This window comes from Temnothorax nylanderi, unplaced genomic scaffold, assembly GCF_030848795.1.
Source record: "Temnothorax nylanderi isolate EJ_2023f unplaced genomic scaffold, tnyl_v1.0 TNYL_tig0740_pilon, whole genome shotgun sequence".
NCBI lineage: Eukaryota > Metazoa > Arthropoda > Insecta > Hymenoptera > Formicidae > Temnothorax > Temnothorax nylanderi.
In genome coordinates, this window is record NW_027249802.1 from 7,838 (window position 1) to 33,555 (window position 25,718).

At 37.7% G+C, this 25,718-nt stretch overlaps 1 protein-coding gene across 8 annotated transcripts; it reads left to right on the plus strand.

The window, feature by feature from the left end:
- Positions 1 to 200: 200 nt before the first annotated feature.
- Clip-190 (Cytoplasmic linker protein 190) lies at positions 201 to 24,180 on the plus strand. 8 transcript variants are annotated; one of them, XM_071724260.1, is made up of 17 exons: positions 201 to 360; positions 1,100 to 1,233; positions 9,121 to 9,189; positions 10,205 to 10,357; positions 10,617 to 10,808; positions 12,255 to 12,456; positions 13,041 to 13,269; positions 14,186 to 14,230; positions 15,548 to 15,688; positions 16,101 to 16,265; positions 17,095 to 17,115; positions 18,964 to 19,147; positions 19,259 to 19,930; positions 20,190 to 20,308; positions 20,387 to 20,699; positions 20,800 to 20,951; positions 21,008 to 24,180. In XM_071724260.1, the coding sequence occupies exons 2-17, from the start codon at positions 1,125 to 1,127 to the stop codon at positions 23,177 to 23,179; spliced, it is 4,938 nt and encodes a 1,645-aa protein (XP_071580361.1). In that variant the 5' UTR covers positions 201 to 360; positions 1,100 to 1,124; the 3' UTR covers positions 23,180 to 24,180. The 8 variants fall into 8 exon arrangements, with proteins under 8 accessions (XP_071580361.1, XP_071580363.1, XP_071580364.1 ...); XM_071724262.1 differs by having other exon boundaries at positions 16,113 to 16,265; XM_071724263.1 differs by lacking the exon at positions 17,095 to 17,115.
- The last annotated feature ends 1,538 nt before the right edge of the window (positions 24,181 to 25,718 follow it).

The following is a 25,718-nucleotide window of genomic DNA, read 5'->3' on the forward strand; positions in this document are numbered from 1 at the left end:
CTGTCGACCCTTAAATATTTTATCGCAATTTAAATAACAGTAGATTATAATTAATAATAATATGATAAAGTGATAAACATAACGGTTATAATCGTAATATATACAAGTGAATATGTGATGATAAATGTATGATGACAGGAACTTTCGGCGGGATCATCTGTGACTCCGGATCTCATCTGGGGACATTTCGCGCTGACAGGTTAGCGAGTCCGGCCGTGACGGACAGTTGTCATTCTTTCCGCGAGTTGTGATATCGGGTGATTTTTGCGTTGCGCCCGTTTATCCGCGGTTCTCGCGATTGTCGCGCGTAAAATGCGTTAGCTGTCTTCCACGGATCGTCCCGGATAGCGTTTTATTCAGGTGAGACCGCGATCCTCGAGCTCCGCGCTTCGTGCACGGGCGCGAAACATTTTTGAGGTTAACTGTCGCTCGTCAGACTCGAGTCTCTTTCGCTCCTGCTGGAGAAGGTACACGTTGTTGTCTGCGCGTATCGTCGAGTGTGATAACGGTGCGAAGCACTCGCCGATCTAATGGTGTACTCACGGATACTCACAGGTATTCGTGAGTATTAAAAAATATTCGCAAGTACTCGCAAGTATTCGCTAGAACTCGCAAGTATTCATTAGAACTCACAAGTACTCGCTAATACTTCCTAGTACTCGCGTATAGTACTCGCAATTGCTTGTGCGAATTTCTCTTGCTCGAGAGAACGCGAGAAATTGTCAGTGACAAGGTTTCAGTTCAGCAAAATCATAAATTTTTGGATTGGTTAAATTCGCAAAGCTTAAGTTAACTTGATCACCTCTTTAAATTTTCCTTCTCGTCGGTTTATCCAAATTTGATTTGACTCTAACTTAATTTTTCAACATTCTTTACTTATCTTATTTCAAAATGTAGTAGAACATGCCAGGAAAACCCTCTAATAAAAAGAATTTAATGTATTTACATTTTATATCTCAGATTTCTCGTTTATTAGATTATTTCTTCTTTTGCTTATATCTCTTAAAAGTTTCTTTTAAATCAAATTAATATCTTTTTCCATATTTTTTGCTTTTTTTTATATACATTACCTTTAATTAACATAATATTTTTGTTGCAGTGTAACAGTGAGTACATAGAGCATAATGGAGTCAAAACCATCAGGACTGAGACCGCCGTCGAAGATAGGCCGGCCTTGCTCCACCATGCCTCCCAGACCGGCGATTCCGCCTTCCCCAATGAGACCAACGTCCAGTGAGTCTTGAACAAAATTATGCGCCGTTCCTTTTTATTGCATGCGTATTATAGTGTTATATTATTTGAGCGTGTGTTATTGTTTGATATCTGTTATCCATTTTTGTACTAAACAGATATGATATATATAGATATCTGATATTAATAAGAGGCATAAAAGAATGTCTGACAATATCAATATCCCATGTTAGGTTGAAAAATAGATCATGTATTAATAAATATACGCACATACCCGCTCTTCATACTCCATATTTTACCTGCATAAGAAAATAACATATTGTCTTTCAGGTTTTATGTCTCTCTTAATTCCGGTTCAAATTTTTAAAACACCAATAGATAGGAAGAATTTTATCAAAAATATCTTTTTCCACGATTATTACGCGAAAGAGAGATCCATTGCCATTTGCCTCATTCATACGAAGTGTAATGGAAAATTAATTAATTAATAGATGATTCAGGTGATAAATATAACCGACAAGTGAAGTCGTATTTACGTCATTAACGTTAATCTGTTTTCGTAATGCTAATTTTCTTATGTTGTAAAAGTGTTTATGCGGAGTACGTTTTGACGAAGGGTATCATAAACGGTAATTAAGTTATTATGAACGTTATTACGATTCGAACGCGTATCGTGAGTGTCTCGTTAATTCGCCCCGGCATGCACGCACACCGGGAACACCGTGCACGCCCACGGCTCGGTCGTGAACGAGCGTGAGTCCGCGAGTTGTTGCTCGCGCGAGTCGTTCCTCGGCCATTCGCGACGACACATCCCTCGCGCGAGAGAAGGTGAGAGACAGAGAGAGAAACTGGTAAATATTTATCATCAGAAACTCGCGGGAATTAATGGTGAGTCGCGTGTACTTTGCGAATAGTGCTTACTTTTTTTTCTGTCATTTCGTTAAAAGAGGAGTAGAAAAACGAAATCTTTTTCTCTCTATTTTGTGCAGCGTTCGCCGAAAGAGTAAATTGTGGTGAGTCAAACTGGTCGTCTAACATTGAAAACAGGATTCGAAGGATTGTTCAGTAATCAGTATAATTATCATAATTAAATTTTATTACGTTTCATAACTTCACATTAATTATCACTCAATTCGATTATTATGATTTATACGCACGTTTGTCGCTGTTCTTCATTTGTGAACGCCGATCAACTTGACTTGTCACGATTGATCGAGAGTGATTCGTATTTTTAACGCTCGCGGAACGTATTTTTAAATAATAAACCGCTGTTTGAAAAATGAAAGGAACTGGAGTGATTAAGAACGTTGTTCGCTGATAATTGGCAGATAATTCGGAAGTTAAGGCAAATCTAATAGCAATCGTATAAATAAATAAATAATTTCTTTGATCACTCGATCGACTGATTTTTCCTTGCATTGTAAGTTCGTCCTCTTGTACTATATTTTCTACGTCAGTTTATATATAGCCTTTCTTTATCTAAAATCTAATTCTTCACCCAAGATTTGAATTTTGACGTAGAACTACGTCTTTGTCGACAATAAGTAGGGGGTAACATTGGGAGCACAGATGTAACGAAAACGTGTCACACTTTGAACGTTTATATCTTCGAAACTAATAATCGTAGAGTAATGATTAATACGTCATTAGATAGTTTATATAGTCCCATTTCCTCTCGAAAGTCTCAAAAAGCTTTCTCAATGAGGGAGCCAAACAATTATAAGCAAATAATTATGCTCAAGTCTCAACAAACTTTTAATAATTCTTCTTTTTTGGCAGTTTATTATTAATTATTGGCAACTTTTCTAATTCCATTATATTCTTCAGTCTTTTCTACCCGTATTTCATATATAATACTTTAAGATTTGGTTGATTAGACCCAGCTTTATTAGGCTTCTATGTATGTACCTATTCCTATGTAACTCAAGAACTAATCAACCAAATTTTAAAGAATTATGTATGAAATAGGGATAGAAAAGGTTGAAGAACATAATAGAATTAGATTAAAATTGCCAATATAATAAAAATCAAACGGGCACAGTAACAACTGTGCCGCAACCAATAACGTAGAACTACGTCTACTGTCACTAGTTCATGTTAAAGTATTCAGCGAAGGACAGTTGAGACGTAGGGCTACGTCAACTGTCCTTCGCTGAATACTTGAACATGAAATAGTGACAATCGACGTAGCCCTACGTCAACCGTCCTTCGCTGAATACTTTAACATGAACTGGTGACAGTAGACGTAGTTCTACGTTGTTGGTTGCGGTACAGTTGTTACTGTGCCCGTTTTTTTTTATTATTTCCTCATTCTCTTCTAAAGTACAAATTTGTCTTATTTTCTTCGTTACTATTTTTCCATCCTTTCCCTTTCTTTTCTCAGATTTTGCCTTCGTACAACAGTCGCATTCTGAATACGCAGAATATCAGATTTTATATTGCTTTATTTTTCTGCCGCGCAGATCTCTCTCGGCGCGCCTCTCGGCGATGCATAACGGGCGATGAGGTGCGTTTTCGCGATCGCCTCTGGTCGCATCCAGGGCACGTATCTTGCCTTATTGGTACAACGCCATTGAATTGCCTTCGCCGCACAATCGCACAACGTCGGCTGACGCATTACGATTATGCAAGCCGCTGCACTGGTGTTTATCTCGCGCCCGCGATTTCATCCCGCGTTTCGCGTCTTTCCTCCCCGGGTCCTTCTCTTTTCTCTCTCTTTTTTTTCTCTCGCTCCCTTTGCCCTCCCGTTTTGATTCTCGCGGGAGATCGGTCGATCGGTTTCTCGAGTTTCGCAATTTGATCGGGAGATTCAAGGCCTTCGTTTTTCGTTTCACGTTATTGCGAGGTCCAGCGGAAGGAATATAGCAGAATCGCTATATAATAATTAAAACTAAAACTTTAAATGAAATTAGGAGAAATTAACGTCTCGAATGTTTCCGTCGGAAGATTAAAATTATATTTGTATCCAATTTTCTAAAATTCACCAAATTAACACTAAAACTACCGGGGATTAATCTATATTTATTTCTTACCGAAGAAATCTTAGAAAAGAAAAGAGAATAAGAGGGAACAAATTAATAAAATTTATCATCTATGTAACTTCAATAAAAGTCAGGCAAAATTTCAGAAATTAAGATGTTTTAAAAACGAGTAATAAATTATTTAAAAATGTCAAACGGGTTATTTTGACCCTTTCGATAGTTAATGTTAATGAGGGATATGAGTTAACAGAGAAAACTTGTTTGTGTAATTTAAACGGATTGTATGTCAGCTGTGGTAGTATTTCTAGAATAATTCGTAAAAAGAACATAAATTTACATATAATTGTAACGAGATTTATCTGTGCGATATTAAAACAATGTCGAAACAAAATGACAATGGTATTCTCTTGCAATCGATTACAGTTTAAAGACATCAGTAATTATTATAGAATACTCTATCGATTACGCGGTTTGCGGGAACATAATCGATTTTCCAATCGCTCGAGTTCAATTCCGATTAGCTGATTTTTCTTTCCGACAAGGACTCAAATTAACCGCGACGGCAACGGAAAGGCAAAGGATTATCTGCGGCGCGGCGCCTCGCTCTGACGCAATCGTCGTCGGCATGGTGTTCTGCGGTAACTGTGACACCATCGGCTAAATATGGAGAGAGAAATGGTTTATGAGCGCGCGCGCGGGGCCACGGTTCGTTTCGGGCTGCTACTTTGCCATTTGCCTGATGTTTGTACGGGAACGCTGTTGAAGCCGCGTTTAAGGCCATCCATTCGAATTCCGCGGTCTGACGAAAGTCCGCTATTAGTCTTTGGTAAATATGAAAACCGTGGGCACACGTGTCTACGAAAGTGGTAGCGCGCGGCGTAATCGCGATCGGGTGCGACCACTTCACCCGCTCTGCCGTGAACATATAAAATATACAATTATATATATGTCTGTACTTTAGAGGTAAAGAATCATATTTCCAGTTTTTGTTAAAGTGGAGTCAATACATTTTTTAATATAACAGAAGTTTAAATGGTATAATGGTAAAGCGTCTTATGTTTATTATTATTAGTTCCTAAGATACAATGTCTAGAAAGAGTCATATTGAAAATTTGTATAATGCATAATTTTTAAACCAGGTACAGCGTGTTATTGGCAGTTGTACTATTAAACATGTCAGTTAAATTACTTTATTAAAAACTTAATAAATTAAGTTGCTACTTTTGCTTTATATCTAAAAAATATATTATTTCCCTACTTAAAACTATAAACCTTGTTTTCTCTGAATTCATAATAATGGAGATACGATTTTTTATCTCTAAGGTACAGATATATACAATTATATATATTATATAGAAAGGAACTCAAAATTGAAAAATTGAGAAAAGTAATAAATAAATATATATATTTCTTTTTTAATTTTTTAATTTTGAGTTCGCTTCCACAATGATTTCGCAATTGGACGGATAAAGATATCGTTAATTTCCATAATTATCGACATAGCGTTTACAATTGCTTAATCACGTTCGCCACGTCGTAATCTCGTTATAACGCGGGATGAATTACACGTAACAGCTGTAACGATATCTCTCTACGGCTATTAAACTTGTTTACGTTACGTGGATATCCACGCATGAGGGATCAAAGTGCCCGTATATCCAACGGCAGCCTCTATAGGCATTCTTACAGCCGTGTCGTATCGAGTGATCGGGGTACTTGACACTATTAACCTTACTGAACGTGGGATAATCGATGGGCTAAAGTAATTCGGTAATACTCCGTTAAAAATTCGGCTAGAATGTTGAACAGATTCTATTTTCATTCGAAGATTCGATAGGAATTCTTAAAGATCATTTTTTTTTTATAAATTTAAGGCTATATGTGTAACGCTAAGGATGTTTACGCTTCTTTTCGACGTTAAGTATTGCAAAAGTTTTTATGGAAAATAATAAAATAAATATCAACTCAATGTAGGAATCCAATTGCGATTGGATGATTTTAAATATATTATTTTTAAAATGATTCATAAAATAGAATTTACGTTATTACAAGGTGTAATTAATTAATAATCTTTTATATAAAAGAATAATGTGTATATATGTAAGAATTGATGTAAGAGGAATTAAAATCATGTAAGATGCATAATTCACAGACATTCGCCAACGAAACATGGCGCCACGATTACGGCGTCGTATCACGTCGGTGTATTAATCACGGCCAACACGCTTGAATTAAAAAGTATAGTGTATTCTGTCATCAGGAATCATCGTGCGTTGCGTATGGCTCTAATAATCATGTACCGTCATCGCGCAAGGTTTCGCACAGATTATTACGCAGCAACGAAAATATGGATGTCTCGGGACGAATTTTAATACACAGAAACGCGTTTTTGGACAAATTCAGAGAGAGTTTCTCCTTGAAGTTTAATTGAAGCTTAAGGTTTACCTCTTCTCTCTTTTTTACCTTCTTTCGGCGTTAATAATTTTTTAGATTATTTTAGCAATGTCAATTTTATTTAAATTTTAGATTATTTTTTAAATTATTTTTTAGATTATTTTTTAGATTATTTTTTAGATTATTAAATTAATTATTTTTTAGGTTATTTTAACCGTGTCAGTTTTATTACAAAATTTTGACATTTTAATGATATTAAGATTCTCAAATGAAGATAAAAACGTCACCGTTTCGCTACATCTTTTAATTCTGACATTTCGAGATCGGCGTACCGTCGCGTCGACCAGCCGATCGCGGACGACCGTTCGCGCGTAACCGCGCGTCATTGCGAGCGACGCAAAGTGCGCGTAAAAAGGCGCATTAAATGCAGATTGCACTAAAGATAAAATCGCCGGGATACATAACGCCTCTCTCGGCCGCGACGCGACGGCGGTGGCGGCGGCGGCGGAGACCTCGGCGGTTGCGGCCGCGTAATCGCGATTTCATCTCGTCGAACAGAGGCTCCGACCCACGCGACCAACCTACTACGACAAGGCACGCGCCCACGCGCTTTTTCATAAGTAATTAATTAAATCGCGAATCGCCACGAATACCCGGACATACCGGTGACCGGTGACTCCTTTTGCGGAGTTTTTTCGCGCGCGCGCACCGCCGCGGGAGGAACATCGGCGACGTGAATGATGAGCTTTGTGATGTCGTTGCAAGATTTCCTATACAAGGAAACCAGAAGCTATTAGACATCGCGGAAGTATAATAAGAGAAAGAATTCATGGCAAAATATTATGAAAATTACACCGAAAAAAAGTAGTTTAATCAAGACGAATATATTCAAATCATCACAATAATTGTTTCATATATGAGCAAGAATATATAATTTTTTAAAAAGAATTTTATGTTCTTGTGTTTCAAGAATATAATTTAATTTGAATATTATAATTGTCACATAAAAAGAGTACCTATGAGTTTCTTGATGATAACGATGTCTTCTTTATTTTGTAACATAATAAAATTAAATCAACATTATTTGTGTTCACGTAGAGAATATTAAATTTTAAAATAAGATTTAAACTGTCTTTATCGTTATAGAATGAATATTTTTGGTTTGAAAGTACTGTTATTCTCTATCTAATATTTTTTGCTTTCCATTAATAAAAATTATTTTTGAATAATAAGAGAATATATTTTCCTTTATTGAATTATATATAATGCTTTGATGCAAGTAATTTATCTTTGTTTAACGCTGTATAATCTCATTTTAAGACTTACATGTCAAAAATTCTCTAAATAAGAATGTTCTTTTTTTCTGCAGTGTAGAAATAGGTATTTAATATGATAATAATTAGTGAAATAGGATCGATATACAATCAATTGGAGAAAAACCTCCAATAAATATTATTCGCGTGAATTTTGTGTACAATTCTTCGCCTTGGAAAATCACGAAGAATTGTACATAAAATTCACGCGAATAATATTAGTCTACCAAGATCCAGTCCTGACCGTAAATGGCGTAAATTAATTTAAAATATGAATTTTTCGTGTTATACATATCTATAACATATGAAATACCTATATAGAAGCAAAATAAATTTATTATGAATATTGAGACCGAATTTTTTTTCACTAGTTTATTAAAACAACATGTGATACGATTATAAACGATCGTGCCATTCAAAAAATATCTCGCATGACTGCATAATGCGCTAGAAATCGCCAGATCTTATCGGCGTCATCTGGACACACCCTGACTCGCCATTAACGATTCGTTTACATAACTCTCTGTCTTGGGCCGATTGTGATCAACTTCCGATGCCGATTATCACAACGGCAATTACCAGGACCAAGCCCTGATCCGATTCGCGCCGAATCACCTCTCGTCGTCCCCTCTTTAACGTCGCTTCATAATAATTAGTAATTAACTTAGCGTGCTATAATCAACTTTACAACTTCGCACCGATGTCATTACGTGTCTCCAAAATTATTATCGGCGCGCAAATTGGCCTTGAATTAAAGAAAAATACAAAAAATATGTAAAATAAAAAGAATATTTAAAACGATAGAAAAGTATATTGAATTAAAAGTATAAATATATCGGAGATATTAAAGGTGTTATGTTTAATATGGATAGAGAGAGACAGATGTTTACTTCGTGCCTTTCGGCTTTGAAAGGGTGTATTATATTAATTATTACATATATTAATTGCCATTCATAGTAATTTGTAATTATAGTTAATAATTATTTCTAATATCTAATTATCATTGAAATATTATTAGCTTACACATAGATTAATATTATCTCGCTATTATAATTATATTGAGAATTGTAGCGATAGACGAATTATCATTAGCACGATAATTACCAATTAAAATTGATTGGACAAAATTTTACTGTTGCACTCTCGGCAAAGAGAAACGTTTTTCGTGCCGAGGTACACTCCATTTTTCCTTTTTTTCCGTTTTTTGCTATGATTTGCATTATTTTGCATGACAACGGCAGATCAGATGGAGCCTCTCTGGGAATCGCACGGCCGTCACGTAAATGAGGCTAGCTTGCGAAGAGGGTCAGGTAAGCCGCATACAATAAAGTTTTTCAAAGATCGCAATTCTTAAAGCTATTCACAGGAAACAGTGGACGATTTTTCGTAGTCGATAGCTAGTCTAGTTTCATAGGACCAATAAAACTTGATATTGAATTATGATCTGTTGAGGTTTGTGTTTGTTTGGGATTCGGAGTATTTTAGATTTTTTAAAATAAAATGTAGATTTTTTAAGTAAAATGTACTTAAACATACGTAAATGTATATGTATTCTAAAATCAAACTTTATAGTGAAATATGAAATCGTTTTATATTAGATTATTTTCGCGATATATTGAGGGATATGTGAACTTTCATGAGCGTAGCTGTAGGTTTGTAAATATTATTGGCCTGTAGTAGTGTTACGCATTTGTATTCATGTATCCATGTTAACGGCGCTTTTGCTTTGCGTTTAGAATATTTATTAATTTATATATAGTATCTTACATGTATTTTATATATGCATGCGTAATATAATTTGCACAGTAATATGAACTACGTAGTAATAGTAAAATAGTAAATACGTATATAGTAATAGTAAATGGAATACGTATTTAATGTAACATCAAGGATTTATATAGAATGTCTCAGAGTTACTGAATATTCTTTGAACCAATTTCTTCAAGTTAGAGTAGACGGTTCTTGTAATTTGGCAAATATTTTAAAGGAACAGTATATGACAGTTACTTATGACACCTTCTTTTTACAAACGCTGAAACTAAAATTCTCTTATGTAAAGTGAAATCTCATATCTTTTAGTCGCTAATAATTTGAAAACTATAGATACTTTAATAATTTTGCTAAGGGAAGGATCCACTTCAGAATTTTCTTAAAGAGTAGTGAAAATCACAAGTTTACAACTAAACCGTCAATTTTATTAGACATGCGTCCCGCCTAGTGATTTGTTTATCTCTAAAATTGCTCCGGGACATCGAAGTCAGATTTTTGTAACTTAGCGTTGTCGCCAGTCGATATTTCAAACAGAATCCTCTTCGTCCCGCGTAGATACCAGCGTCGTCCTAACCGAGGATACAGACAGCTTTAAAATTGGAGACCGAGTATGGGTTGGCGGCACGAAACCAGGCACGATCGCTTATATCGGTGAGACCAAATTCGCCCCTGGAGACTGGGCAGGAGTCGTCCTGGACGAGCCCATCGGTAAGGACCACCGTAACGATCCAGCCGATCGTAAGAGTTGTAAAGATCAAGAACCTTAATTTCAAAGATTTAAGACATCCGTATTTGTAAAGAATTTTCCTGATTAATTGTCAAGATCATGCAGATCATACTGTAACTGAAATCTCATTAAGAAGTCCCATTAATCGCGAATGAAAAAAAGACAAGAGAGAGATAAGTCGGCGGAGCTCGGAGAAAGAGTGAAGGTGAAACCTCAGATTCCCAAAACCTTGAACTTTAGGGAAGAACGACGGTTCGGTGGCTGGTAGCCGGTATTTTCAGTGCGAGCCGAAGAGAGGAATCTTCTCGAGGCTCACCAGACTCACCAGATACCCGTTGGGCGATCATCAGACGAGCGTGATCACGTCGCCGTCGACGCCGCCCGACAGCACCAGGAGCGGCTACCTCAGCAAATCCATGTCGTCATCATTGAGTAAGGATCGCTACAAGAGATATTCGCCACGTCCGTAGACGCCTTCTAACGCTGCACACTCGAACGCACGCCAAACGCCGTCTACAGATTTCATTTAGTTTATCTTGGCCTTAACTCTTTCGCCTCTCTCGCTGTGAGAGAAAATTATCTCTCGATCTAAAATAGCCTGTCAAATAATTTTATTCTAGTATGGAATCTTTTTTGAAGCAAGATATATACTCTTTTTTAAGCAGATTATATTACTGCAGAATTATTTAATATTCAGCAATATTGTTTAACATTTAAAAGCTTTTGCTGAGAATTCTTATCCGGATAATAATCACGATGATGATATAAAGTAACAATAAGCGATTTCTCAATATATATGTATTATATATTATTCCATTGGTAAAGATATTTTGTTTATTATTCTAAAACAAATATTTTATTAAAAAGATTAGTTATAAAGATTAATTATGTATTTATTATATAGACACTAAAATTATTTGATGAAATTATAATTAAAATTGAAGTAACAGAAAAGGTGAGGTGAAAGAGTTAATCGTAGTTGATCATGCTGTGTGGGCCTAGAGGCTTGAGAAGCACAAATTATTTTTAGTTACTTTGCATTATTTTAATTACAATACGATAGTGCTTGAAGAACACTCTATTATGGAAAGTAAACACGACTTAATGTAAAAAAAAAAAAATTTAGTTTTTTAGTCAGCACGTAGCACGGAAATAATTTAGTTTCACCAGCATGCAGCGTGACGTAATTTAAGTGTGACGTAATTTAAGATCTTTAATTAAATTTTTGTAATAATAATTTAATTTCGCGAATAACGCGCTTATCAGCAGAACATACATTGATCAAAGTTATTTGCAGATGTTCGTAAACACAGAGCAATTTAATATTTTTTGGAAGGAGAAATCTAATTTAAAGGAGCTGTCTAATTTCGAGAGTAATAAGTTTATCGATTGAAAATATATTGAATAAGTAAATTGACATACCCATAGGAAATTATTCATTCTCGTCATCTTGTAGAATAGAGAAGCAGCTGATTTTCCTTTGTGTACAATAAAACGGAATATTTTAATTCATTTATACCTGTAGAAAGTCATAAGATTAGTCTAACTGAACAATAGATTTATAATAAAGAAAGAAGTATAATATAAAAATATATGAAGGGGGAAAGGGAAATATGTATTCATAGAAACGTAAATTATACATAGATTTAACTTTAAGTAGTACTTAGCAAAGAAGAAAGAAAAATATTATTTAACTATTGTATAGACAGGAACCTAGAATCTAGTTCGTCGTTGTGTAGAAAACAAAGAAACAGTTTAATTTTAACGGGACAGAGAGAGAGAATATCCAACTTGCTCGTGGTTCCTTAACCGGCGCGCGCGCGGTTAAGTGAGTGGTATGTAATAATGATCGCGCATCGCTGAAAACTGTGAATGCAGATGCATCGACGACAAGCCTGTCGTCGACGACCCAGAGGGGCGAACTGAGGATAGGTGACCGGGTGATAGTGTCGTCGAGCCAGGGCAGCAAAACCGGCGTGCTCAGATATCAGGGTACCGCGGAGTTTGCCGCCGGCGAATGGTGCGGCGTGGAGCTGGATGACCCGATCGGCAAGAATGATGGCTCTGTCAATGACAAAAGGTGTGCATCTTCCTCGGTTGAACCTCGACGTAGCACCTTGACGCAAGAAAAGAAAGAAAGAATATCAAATTTGCCTCGTATTTTCCATCATTTAAAACAATCCTGAGGCTTCTAACTGCTCTCAGAAAAAAACCGTTGCTTCGTTTATTAAGAGTATATTACTCCGTTTAATTACTACATGTATTACTCGCTAAAAGTTTCCTTTTCTCGTTTCTCAGAGTCTGTGACATCATTAATGAATTTAACCCTTTTATCGGAATGATATAAAATCCCAGGAATTCTTATTTATGATTAAATGTCAGTATTGATTATATATATAATATTATCTGACATTAGGTTTTCAAAATACTGCAGAAAGAGGATTTTAGTTTTTCACTTTCCGTAAGAAAGAGGGGAATTTCCATTTCTGACGTCCCCAACGATCTCGGGGAATATTCAAAGTTTTCTCTTTTAATTCGCTGGTCCCGCGACTAACGCTTGCTCGGGATGCGTCGCGAGAGACATAGTTCGCATGATCCTCCCCTTTACGACTCGCGACTCGCGTTCCCGAGATTCCCGCGAAACTAACCCACCCGTTGATCCAGATACTTCGAGTGCTTGCCCAAGCACGGCTTGTTCGCGCCCGTCCACAAGGTCAGCAAGTCGCCGTTCAGCAAGAGGCCGTCCATATGCGTGGTGCACAAGCCGAGCGGCGCCGCCCTCAATGTCACCAGCCTCCAGAAGAGGAGCGGCTCGCGCGAGTCGCTCGCCTCCAGCCTCGCCTCGAGCGTCGTCAGCGCGAGAACGAGCCCGGCGAGCGGCACCACGGCGAGGGTAAGGTTCACCATGCCGGAATGAAGGGGATGAGAAAGGATTGCGCGCGGCTATCCTGCGGCCCGCCGCCAAAAGTTGTTGGCCCTTTACTTATTAGTCTAGCCGTAGAACGTATTGTTGTTGTCGTTGTTGTTGTTGTTCTTGTTGGTGCTGGGCAATTGACCCTTAAGTCTTCTTCTTTGAGGAATCGCCAGAAGCTCGACCATGATTCTTCATGGGAAGCCCACGAGAGACTTTACTTCAAACGGGTTTGTGGAGGATTCGGCGTGACGAAGTTAATTTTTTATCGAATTGAAGTAACCGCGAACGACTTGCATTTGCGAAAAATCGCAATGCGCGAGAATTGTGAGAAGCGTTCAATGCGAGAATGATTTATGTGTTATATGATTACACCTATACTGCACGCAAAGATGTCTTAAAGACGTCTTAATGACGTTTTTAAGACGTCTAATGCCCCGACTTTGGACATGGTGCTGTCTGGACAGGGAGTTAGAGTGGGCCTTACAAGAAACTGTCCTATCTCGCAATTTTCCGGCTCGTTTTTGCATGAAACTCTTTAAACTGAATTCTAAATTTCCGCCTGGTTTTTAAAGAAGGCTTTAATCTACTTTTCTTTTTGCCAATTATGGATCTAAGTCTCTTCTCGCGTCGAATCCTTCGCGATCCAATTCTTCACCCGCGGAGTTACTTAAGGGTTAATTCCCGCCGTAAATTTTAGTCGTTGCCTGCCGCTTTCTAGGCAGCCTATTTTTTTTCTCATTAACACTGACCTCTTAATCGAAATTTGTACCTTGGCGCGCGTGATTTTGTGACTGGTGCATTGATTGTTATTTAAGATTGCTGTTGTGAAAGGTTTGCACGTTTTCTTTATTTTTTTGTTTTCTCTTGTGTTTCCGTTATGCCCTCGATATTCCAGAGGCCTGGCATGCGCACGTCGACACCTGCACGAAGTTCATTGCAGGTGAGACCCGTAACTCTGATATATTATTTCTGATTAATTAATTAATTATCCTCGCCAATTAGAAACGATCGCCGATAAGCTATCCCGCGATTCTCCCATCGATCCCCCAATTACTTCATATATCCTGTAGAAATAGACGTATAGATTAACAAGTGCATGTTGCGACGCGAATGTACATTAATTAGGGTAATTAGCGAGACGTTTGGTTGACTAGCGAGACTCGACTCGAGCGATCGTTAACGGTTGCCGACTGCGATTTTATTTATTTCTTATTTGTCGTTAATTTATTGTTATTGCTCGTTGCATCGTCGAAGCTTATAATACATAGATCTCTGTACATATTGTTAATAAAATCCCACGTTTCCTCCTCCTCGTAATGTTCTCTGGGTTCTAGGTGAGTATCTCTCCTACGTCGCTTTATTCACGTGATAATTAACAAGTATTGCGTTCAATTGGTCAATTCTTCCTTGCGCGAGATTATCTCAGTTGCGAGATTAATTCATCTCTAAGAATTTCCCGAGACATAATTGTACATAGATCATCTATGTACAATATACATACATATCTGTCTTGACAGAGAAACGACGACCAGCATCACCGAGCCGATCAATCAAATCTCACTGACGCGATCCAAAGTATTGATCGGCGATTTGTATTGCTAATTACATTCGCAATCCAGAACGTTGTAGTGGCAGTCGATTAAAAGTCTCGTCGCATAAACTCGATGACTGCGCGATCTTGACAAAACTGTTTGCATAATGCGGAATGCAATAACGGTCGAAGGATTTTCAATCGGCGACACTTTTATCTCGTTCTTATTGGAACTTGGTATTCAACTCGAGTAGAGAGCCAATGAGTAGTAGCTGCTAATTTAGTTTGCTCGTGTTTTGCAAAAACTTATACGATGCAGCAAGAGAATTGTTTTAATTATTTATCCCGTCCTACGACTTTTATATACAAATTTTACAAGGATGTATCAGTGTGTAAGAATTAATTAGTGCTTGTTATTGCAAGTTTGTAATAATTTGTTTGACGCAAACGAAAAAGCATCGCTTTATTCCAGTCCGCTCGACAGCTTTTAAAAAATATGTACCGAAAAGAGAAATCGAGAAATAAATTGTTTTAGTTGTGCGTTTCTTTTTCTTTTGCGATAGCTCTGCAAATTACGATAATATTATTAAATAGGAAATTATGATCGCTATTATACACTGCATTTCGAGTTAGTTTTGTATTGGTTTCTTCTCCTCTGAAATCCTTTTCTTTTAAAATTTCTCGCGTCATCGCGACATTGAATTAGAACCCGGCTCGTGCTTTTAGGAGGTTTTGAAAGAGAAGCAGCAGGAGATCGAGTTCCTGCGAAAGGAGCGGGACCTGGAACGCGAGAGGGTCACCAAAGCGGCGAATCAAGCTGACCAAGCGGAGCAATCGGCGCTTTCGATCAAGCAAGAATATGAGAAGGTAGGCACACCGTCAAAGTCAAATCGCGGCGACGGGCGGCCTTTCAAACAGGAGGTCTGGCTTTTTTTTTTAGCTTTTGTGGCACAGTTCAGCTTTTCTCTTTTTCTCTCTAACATGGAAAGAAAAAGAGGAAAGTTGAACTGCGCAAGAAGTTCGGCTAAAAAGAACAGGCCTAGGGACAAATGTCTGAACGCGTGAAATATCGTGCTCCATTTCTCGTGCTTTTATCTCCGCTCCGTGCAAAGATCGTGCAACATACTGTCAATGACTTGAAATATCTTGTTCATCAATTTGACAAACCGAACCGATGTCTTTGACGTTCTGAGATTTCGTCCCGGTTTCGAAAGCCCTCTGTCCCCATCTTCCGTCTCTTTTTTTTTCTCTCGGCATTATTATTATTGACGATGTTCAGTATCGCGAGCAGATGCAGCAAACGGTCAGCGAAGCGGAGCTCACCGTCGCCAAGCTCCTCAGCGAGAAGGTCGCGCTGGTGGTGCAGTTGGAAGAGGAGAAACGGAAGTGCGAGGATCTTCTGTTTCGTTTCGAAGAGGAGTCCGTGAATAAAGACGACATACAGGTACGTGCGTCTGTTAATTAGCGTGTCAGTTTTATACAAGCATATAATCATTTATCTCAAGCATAATAAACTCTGAGTACCTCATTAAAAAAAAAAAAAAAGAAAAGAAATTTTCGGAACTCTCAGTAAGTATATTCATTCACGCTGTTATTTTGTTCATATTTCATCTTGATATTAATAATAATATATATACAAGATGTCCAATATCATTGCAATGGCATTCTTTTTTTTATTAGTGTAGAACCGACGTGAGAGAAAATTTCATACGATATTTTAGACACACTTAGTAAGGATAAATGACGTTTAAATTTTTGTTGTGTTATCCTGATTTGTTCAAATATGTGCTTTCGTTCTATATAATAATTATTCTAAATATCTCATTCGTAATACTAGGAGATATCGTGAGTGGTATCTGTTATTACTCGAAATGAATATTGTACACGCTTTCGTCGTAAAATGCTCAATTCGGTACGCACGCGGGATAACGGTGGCGGGTAATATATACGACACGTGCTTTAGCTACATCAACAAAAAAGCTCGAGAATTAGCCTAACAACTTTTAGCAGCGAAATATCTTGTGCAGAAGTATCCTATTGCAATAAATTATTTCAAAATTGATATATTAATTATGCGATTTATACCGACATCGACATAACAGAACGGCGAAGATAGAACTTTTAATTCGGAAAATTATTCTGGTTACAAATTGAATTTTAAATAAATTTCAAGAAAAGGGAATAAAAAAAGAGAAATCTGCTATCTTTTAAGGAGGAGAGGAGAACACATTCAGTTTTTCTGTTAATCCGGAAAACTTATCATTTATTTTCAGAAAGAGAGATCTGAGCAAAGTGTGAGTATCCGATGCTTCGGGCCCGTGGAAGGATTGACGCAGTATTTCGGCACCGCTTGTCTAATCATCACTCTAGCCATTTGCATTTCGTCGCAGTTCTATCAAAGATTCGGCTGACGTGGAACGCGCTCAAATAAAAAGAGAAACGCTAAGAAACGCTATCGCTGACTAACTTTGCGCCGGTCATACTAACAAAACTAAACTATGCACTCTGTAAACGACGTCCTAAGACGTCCGCTTGTTAATCGCGTGATTTGAAGGATGGAATAGCGCGCGATAATTGCGCCTCGAGCACTCTTGTATTTGAAATTGTACAAACTGTTAATGCATTTATGAGTAGTTTTGTTCCTCGCGATTTTAGTTTTGTACATAAATTTGGATTAACAGTGGTTAACTTATAAGGGAACACCTCGAACTCAAACTCTTCGATTTAAATAAACTTTTGTAAGTATGTAGAGTGACTCAATATGAATAATAGTATGCTTCATTTGTGTCCTATCATTATGATTTTCAACCTCAAAGTCAAAAGGGCGCATCCACTTTTTCGCGTATAACTCTTAAACAAAAGATAAAGAAAAATGTTTGGAATAAAAGTGCAATGGTAAATTAAGGTCTACAAAGTGGTATAAACAAAAATTTAAAAAATTAGTAAAATTTTTTTTGCAATATAAATTGTTTTTTATAATTTTTGTTTATGTTACTTGGTAGATCTTAACTTACTATTGAACTTTTATTCTAAACATTTTACATTTTTCTCTATTTCTTGTAGTTTAAGAGTTAAGTATATGCGAAAAAGTGGAAGCGCTCTTTTGACTTTAAAGTTGAAAATTGTACCTTTAAAAGGCGATAAAGCAAGAACGAGGCATATCGTTATTCGTGTATTGAGTCACTCTATATACCCACAAAAGTTCATCCAAATCGAAGAGTTCGGGTTCGGGGTGTTTCCTTGTAGTCACGCTTTGCTGTTGTATTAGTGGAATAACGTAAGCTTCACAAATTACCTACACACGCTTCATATGCACAAAGATATTCAAAATAATATTGTCGTAAGCGTGATACGTACTCGTTTTGTTCTTACGTTTGGTTATTTATTTATTTATATATATATTTATTTAATCATTCCATGCATTGTATTAATTCTGTCGCTTTTTTACATTTCGAAGTTATTTATATTACTTAATCTCTATACAATTGTTTGTGGTGTATGTTTGTATGCACGAATGTCAAAATTGAATAATATGTTTCTTAATTGGGCACACACGCGTAAAGTTGTTGATTTACTTTCTTTCTTCTTTTCTCCACCATGAAACATTCATTTCGTACATTTTGACAATCACATTCTGCTTCGCATATCCGTTGTGCTTTCTATTTTTCGACATATACGCTTTCGGATATTAATATAGGCTTGGTTACTTCCATAATTACTGAAAGTAATAAGACTTCAAGTAAAAAAATATCTTTTTCTTTCTGTTGGAAATCGTTTTGTTTAAATAAATTCATATATACTCCGAATGTAAGCTTTAGTAGTCAAATCACGGTTGTTTTTATATGACACGTGTTTGTGCTTTATTCGATATTATAGAAAATTTCAACGAATTAATTTTCTCCATAATAATAGACAATTTCGATTAATTTATTACAAAATCTTATTATTTAGATTATAAAAAAATACGATTCTAAGAATTTAAATTAAATCATCTTTAAAACACATTCTATAAAAATAATGTTGACTGTCGCTTTATACTTTTTATAATTGAGAAAATAATTGTACGTTAATATCCGAAATGCTGACATGTTATATGATTTCGTACCTTTCTAAGGACTAAACAGCTTTCCTTATCACACTAGGTCATAAATACTGTAAATGAAAGCAAGATCAAAGAGCTCGAGGATAAGCTCGTGGAGGAGCGGCGGGAGCGTGCCGCTCAGACGGAACGCGACAGCATCAAACTCTTCGAGGCCGAGGAGGAATTGGCGCGGCTGCGTAACGAGATCAGTTGCGCGACGAACTCGCAAAATTCCCAGCTTCAAGGTATCCGCAATGTGGCAATACTTGAACTATGTACAATCAGATCTTAAATCTTTTAGATTTGAGATCCACGCGATTTTCGCTCTCCATCTTTACCCTGAGGCGGGCTTTTAGATCTAGAGAGCCGTAATCAGAGCTTGGAGGAGATTAAGAGCAGTCTGGAGAAAGAAGTGCAGGATAAGTCAAGTCTGGTGGGCGAATGCGTGGAACGTATCCGGGAATTGGAGCTTGTACTGAGCAAAACGCAGCAAGAGAGCACGACGCACAGAGATTCCGAGAGTCGTCTGGAGAAGGAACTGGGAGCTGTCAAACAAAACTTGCAAGATAAAGAGACATTGGTGGAGAATATGAAACAGGAGTTCGAGAGGAATACCAGTGCGTTGAACGAGGAGCTGCGAAAATCGAAAGAAACGATCGAAACGATGAAGAGAGAGAGCTTAAGCGAAAAAGATTCACTACTGTCGGAGTATCGGCGGACAATCGAGGAGAAAGATCGGTTGATCAAAGAAAAGACCGAAGAGCTGGAAATTAAGTCCAAGAAACTGTTAGAGCAGCAGAATGCGACTCTGGAGGGCTTGAAGGCCGAGAACGTTAATCGTATCCGTCAACTTTCGGAATCTTTCGAGCAGCAATTGCGAGTGAAGGACACGAAAATCGAGGAGGTCTCGCAGCAACTTGGGCAAAAAGTGTCGGAGACCGAGAGACTGTTGGCCGAATTGGCCGCTGAACGAGAGCTCTGCAAGAAGAAGGACGAGGAACTCATTAGCGTTTTACGAAAATTGGAAGGTTTGTTTCATAAAAATAAAAATCGAAAAAATTCGAATAATTGAGAAATTTAATCTACTGCTGATTGTGTAGAGTGCACGTATCAGTTGACATTCGCTTTCGGTGGAATATTTTTAATAATTTATATAGCATTTAATTTATTATGCAAATAATTTTTGTTTTTATCCAAATATGCAATAATAAAATATGTATATAAAATATAAAAAAAATTTTTAGATATATTAGCGAACAGATTGATTTTATTGTGTGTATTTTGCAGAACTAAATACGAGGCTCAAATTAGCCGAAGACAACAACAGCGTGTTGTCAAAACAAATTCAAGACTACAGGTCCACGAGTGACGACAACATTAGGATTATTCATGAAAAGCAAAAGTTTGTAAGTATATCTTTCTTTTATTATCTCGTACGAATGTAACATTCGAAATTTTATTTTTACGTTACGCGATTAATCCAGGAACAAGATTTAGCCAGTTTAATCGCTTCGGAGGAAGAATCCACCGCACGGTTAAACAAATTAAGCGAGGAACTGAGAGTGAAGGACAAAGAGCTCGCGGAATTGCGAAATGCTACTTTGGCTCAAATAGAAGAAATAACCAAACGTTTCGAGGCTCAAATTAATGACAAAACCAAATATATTGACGAGATAAACGCAGATGTGGCGCAAAAAGCCTTGATTCTCATTAAATTGGAGAAAGATGTCGCTGATTTGAAGGCGATTATAGCGAGCAAAGACGAAGAGATTAAACATCTTCTCGAGAAGACTTCAGGTAAAATTGTATCGAAGATTGATGTAAAGATTTAATTTTACAAAATTAATTACATATTCGTTAATGTAAATCTAATATGATTTATTTTAAATCTTTTTAGAATTGCAAGACGCCTTCACATTATCCGAGCAAACGAAAACAAATTTAGAGAGCGAACTTCGCGTATTTGAGTCAAATGTGCAGAAATTGAATCAACAAATTGCGAGGGCGGAGGAAAAAGTATCGCAACTCTCATTGCAGAAGGAAAAACTGGTCAGTATAGAATAATTAGATATTAATTCATTAGGATGATCTAAACTTAATTACAGGAGTCTGATATAGCGAGCGCGATCAGCACTTCCGCTGATTCGTCGGAACAATTGTCGAGGTACAACGAGGATTTGCGGAGAAAGGAGAAGGAATTAGACGAAGCTCGCGAGAAAATTTTTCAAACGGAAACTACGTTGAAACAAACGGAGGGAAAGCTGTCCAGTACCGAGACGGAATTAAACAAGAACACGACGTTAGTCGAGCAACTGTGTTCAGAGAAAAAAAACTTGGAGTCGCAGATAGACGAGGCTAAAAAGTCGAATGCAGATTATATTAATAAGATACGCGAATACGAACAAGAAAAGAGCGAATTATCGGCAAAGGTGGAAGAAGGTGAACGCGCAAAGAAAAATTTGAATCAGATATCTGGTGAATTCACCGATCTTACGGAGCGACTGAGGCAGAAAGACGAAAAAATCGTTAATCTTCGCGGAGAGTGTGAAACCTTGCAGAATTCTTGCCAAGAAGAGACATCCTCGTTACAGAAAAAAATTACGGATCTGTCGACCGAATTATCGACCTCGCACGATGAAATAAAAAATCTGCAAAAGTGCAAAAGCAAACTCGAGGCCGATCAAAGCGCGAATCGTTGGTCGATCGAGGAATTGACGGAGAAATTGAAATCCGAGTCGGACAAAACGTTGAAATTGGAGAACTTGATTCAGGAGAAGGATTCAAAACTTCAGGATGTAGAAAATAAGTTATCGGAATTACAGAAAATGCACGACGCCTTAGTTAGCGACAAAGCGACTGCCGATAAGAATTTAACAACGTCTTTAAATACTATGACTAGCACAGTGGAAGAGTTGAGGAATAAGTTGAAAGACGCCGAAGGGACGATTAAAGATAAGACGGACGAAGTATCAAAGACGAAAGCGGAGGTGGAAAATTCACAGACTCAAATAGCCGAATTAAATGCTACAATTTCTTCCATGAAAGAAGAGCATACTCGTAATAGTAATGAACTGACGAACGCACAAGAGGCGATTGCACAGAAACAAAGCAAAATAAATGAATTGTCCGAGACCAAGACTGTTCTGGAGAACTCAGTGAAGTCACTGGAGACTCAGTTATCGAATTTGCACGAAGAATTGGACAAAAGAGAGAAGTTGCGGACAGAAACGGAAGTTAAGATAAAAGAATCGGAAACTTCCAAGGAGGAAAAGATGCTGAAGCTGCGAAATTCCTTAGAGTGCGAAATTGCGGCTAAGCAGAGGAAGATTGACGACATAAATAAACAAAATGGAGAATTGGAGGACAAGTTGCGATTGTCGCGAGACGCCGTAGATAAGCACAAAATCGATTTAGATGATAAGGAAGCTATTATCGGTAAATTGAAGGCGCAAGTGAAGGTTCTGGAAGACGCGCAAGTGGAGAGAGTCAAGGCAGAGCAGCAGTTGCGGAACGAGGAAATCAAGCTGAAGCAGAATGAACTGAGCGGCGCGAACAAGCGAATCCACGAGCTACAGCACACGGTGAACACGCTTGAGAAGCAATTGAGAGAACAGGAAACGAAATCGGCCGATCTGGCGAGAACTATGGAGAACAATGAGAAAGAGGTGAATAAGAACATGCAGAACTTGCAGGAGAGGCTGAACGTCGCCAAGGTGGAAGAGACGCGACTTCTGGACGAGCTGAGTCGGCTGGAGAAAGAGAACAAGCAGATCACCGCGAAATGGACGGAGACGACGAATCAGTTGAAGTTATCGCATGAAAACTTGAAAAACACTTACGACGGCACGGGCGACACGAAACAGCACATTGTCGCGAAGGATATCGACGTCGCGAAGTTACAAGAGGAGAACGACACCGCCAAGAGCCAGATAGACTTTTTGAACTCCGTGATAGTTGATATGCAACGCAAGAACGAGAGCTTGCTGTGTAAAATCGAGGTTCTCGAGATGGGAGTCCCCGCGAACGAGGCCGAGGACTACACTCGAAGCACGCTGGACAAGCGAACAGCAGCGCCCCGTATGTTCTGTGATATTTGCGATCAATTCGATCTGCACGAAACGGAAGACTGTCCCCGGCAGGCCCAGGATTTCACGGAGACTACCGAAAAAGCGGTACCGAAAACCCCGAAGAAGCAATCCGTGGAGAGGCCGTACTGCGAGAACTGCGAGATGTTCGGACACGACACGCGCGACTGCGACGATGCCGAGACATTTTAACGTTGCGTCCGTAGCCTTGTTCCGTTTGCTTGCCAAGTATGTCCCGTAGCTGTGAAGAGATCTGTTAAATTTTACAGAGTATATTTTTGTATGCCAGATTTTTCGATTTGGATCATAAATCCGAGCATGAGTCTTCCCGCGTAGAACGGGCACAACGGAGAAATTTTCGTAAAAATCGTAAAATTTTATGTTCCCTTCAAATCGCGATTTAATGAGGCCACCCTCTACAAAAATTTCAACGATATGTAATTAATCTTATTTTTTCTAGTTTGATTATAATATATTTATTAACTTATTTTTTTGACGTAATTTATCGCCACAAAATATTGACACTATATAAGTTTAATTTATAAATTACGTTAGACTTTTTTTTATTAATTGAATTACATTAGGCCTTATTTTTTAATTAATTTAATTTGAATGTAAAAAGTAAAAGGATATCGATACTCTCAGTTAAAGGTAATTTATTGTTAATTTCGTTTACAGATGTATTTGAAGGGAACATACATTCGTTTTCCAGCTTTAATATCTATTTTATAACATGTTGCGAATTACGTAATTTTGTATATAATAGGTACTCGAATTAATTAGTTATCCCTTTATTTAATATTTATTTTCCACGTTTGGGCGCCTTAAGAACATAGTTCCTGTAGTGCACGCTGGTAAAAAGCGGAATATTGGACGTGAGGTTGTTCTTCGATAATTAATTCACACCTCTCTTGAATATGATATATTCTCACAATACTCTTCGCTGAGAGATTCTTTATAGTCTTCATCTAAGAAGAAAAGAAAAAGAAAGAAGAAGATTGAAATATATAATAAGTCTCGAACACATTTGAAGCTGATTTACGAAAATATCGTGGCCTGCTGTTATCTTGCCTTCCGTTACGAATCTTAGGGTTGAAATATATTTTCTAAGTCGATTATATTGTTGTAACATGTGATGCATTACAGATAATGCTTTGTAGATAAGAATAAAACAAAATGTTTATGCGAAGTAATGACTGTGTAGATCCTTTATCTGTTAGATTGTATCCCTTCCTCTTTATTGATATAAGTGTAAATTTTAGGATACATCATATATTATTAATTAAACTAATTTTTATTTTATACATACTCACGACTTTAAATAAAATAACTTTTAAGAAATAAATAAAATTATTTAGATAATATTGTACAATAATAAAACATTTTATTAAACATTTTCCAACTCACTTTTATCAAATCCTGAGTTCGTAGAAGAGAAACAAATACACATTGCACACGTAACGTTACTGCTCTAGTTTCCGAGATATGCAGTGTTAAAATTAAAGATAAATAATATAAATTTTTAAATATGTAAGATCTCTTTTGTCAAACCTTACTTATACATACGAAATAGATGACTCGATTCCCTGGAAGGGACGTGTATTCATTGAACGAGATATTTAGTCAAATATATCCGCAGTTTTATTTTACTTAAAGACGGCTACAAATATCTCTCCGGCAATCGCCTCTATACGCACGCCTGTCATACATACACACATTCGCTCAATAAATACTCGCACGCACAATTATCGCTCATTACGCCTCACGCCGAAGATGGTTGTCATATTAAAATGTACGCGTCTCGATTGGAATTAAGAAAGATAATGTAATTGTCAATAGGACAGTGTATGGGACAGATGGATACAGTTGTATAGCGCTCAAATTCTTGTAATCTCAGAGGCCGGGTGCCGGCTACGATTCAAGTTCATACTAGAGACAAGTACTCATCTGCGTGCTCGGGAGATCGCTTCTTCCGCTTCCCACGTTGGCTCTCTCGCCTGTTCCGGGGACCCTTGCCTCAAGTAGCTGAGAGAATGCTGGGCGGGCCGTATTGCTCCGCAGTAGTTTGATCGCCTTATCCGGACTCATGTTTCATCCGCGGTCAGTCCGGTCGTGTAAGGCCCGTATTCAGAGTTATGTGTGGTCGGCTCGGAGTCCCCAGAACGAAAGAGGCCGAGCTTCGCTCGGTCTCGTCGATCACCGCGGATCACTGATCGATTGTCATGCGCAGATCATTCGCCTCTTATTTCGGGAGAAGCATGGAGTGGTGGAAAAGCGCGCACATTCCGATTATTACCTCACAACGCCCCCCCTTTTATGGGACACAACTTCAGCGTGAGGAGCATAAACTTATTTTCCTTTTTACAAATTTATAACGTATTTCATGATTAAAACACCGACGCAAGCTTCAATCACACTACACTCAATCTCAAATTCATACCGATATATGCATCTTACAACGTTATTGCTACAGTGTTCGCATACACATTGTCAAGGTATCACCACTTATATCTAAACGTTCCAATATCATCAGTGTTCGCATATACATCGTCAGAATGTCCTTGAGAGTCTCTGTACCCATATTAACAGTGCTCGCATACACATTGTCAAGGTCTAATAACTTACATCTAAACTTTCCAATATTCTCGCAACTTACCTCTATATAAACTTTCCAATTTCAGTGTTCGCATACTGAGACCGGCGTTATTCTTTTACCACTTAATACTCGACG

Excerpts from the sequence above, each read along its gene's own strand:
- Clip-190 (XM_071724260.1), top strand. The coding sequence starts at position 1,125 with ATGGAGTCAAAACCATCAGGACTGAGACCGCCGTCGAAGATAGGCCGG. Across the intron at positions 12,457-13,040 it reads GGCTCTGTCAATGACAAAAG|ATACTTCGAGTGCTTGCCCA; the intron begins GTGTGCATCTTC and ends CCGTTGATCCAG. Across the intron at positions 14,231-15,547 it reads CTGCACGAAGTTCATTGCAG|GAGGTTTTGAAAGAGAAGCA; the intron begins GTGAGACCCGTA and ends TCGTGCTTTTAG.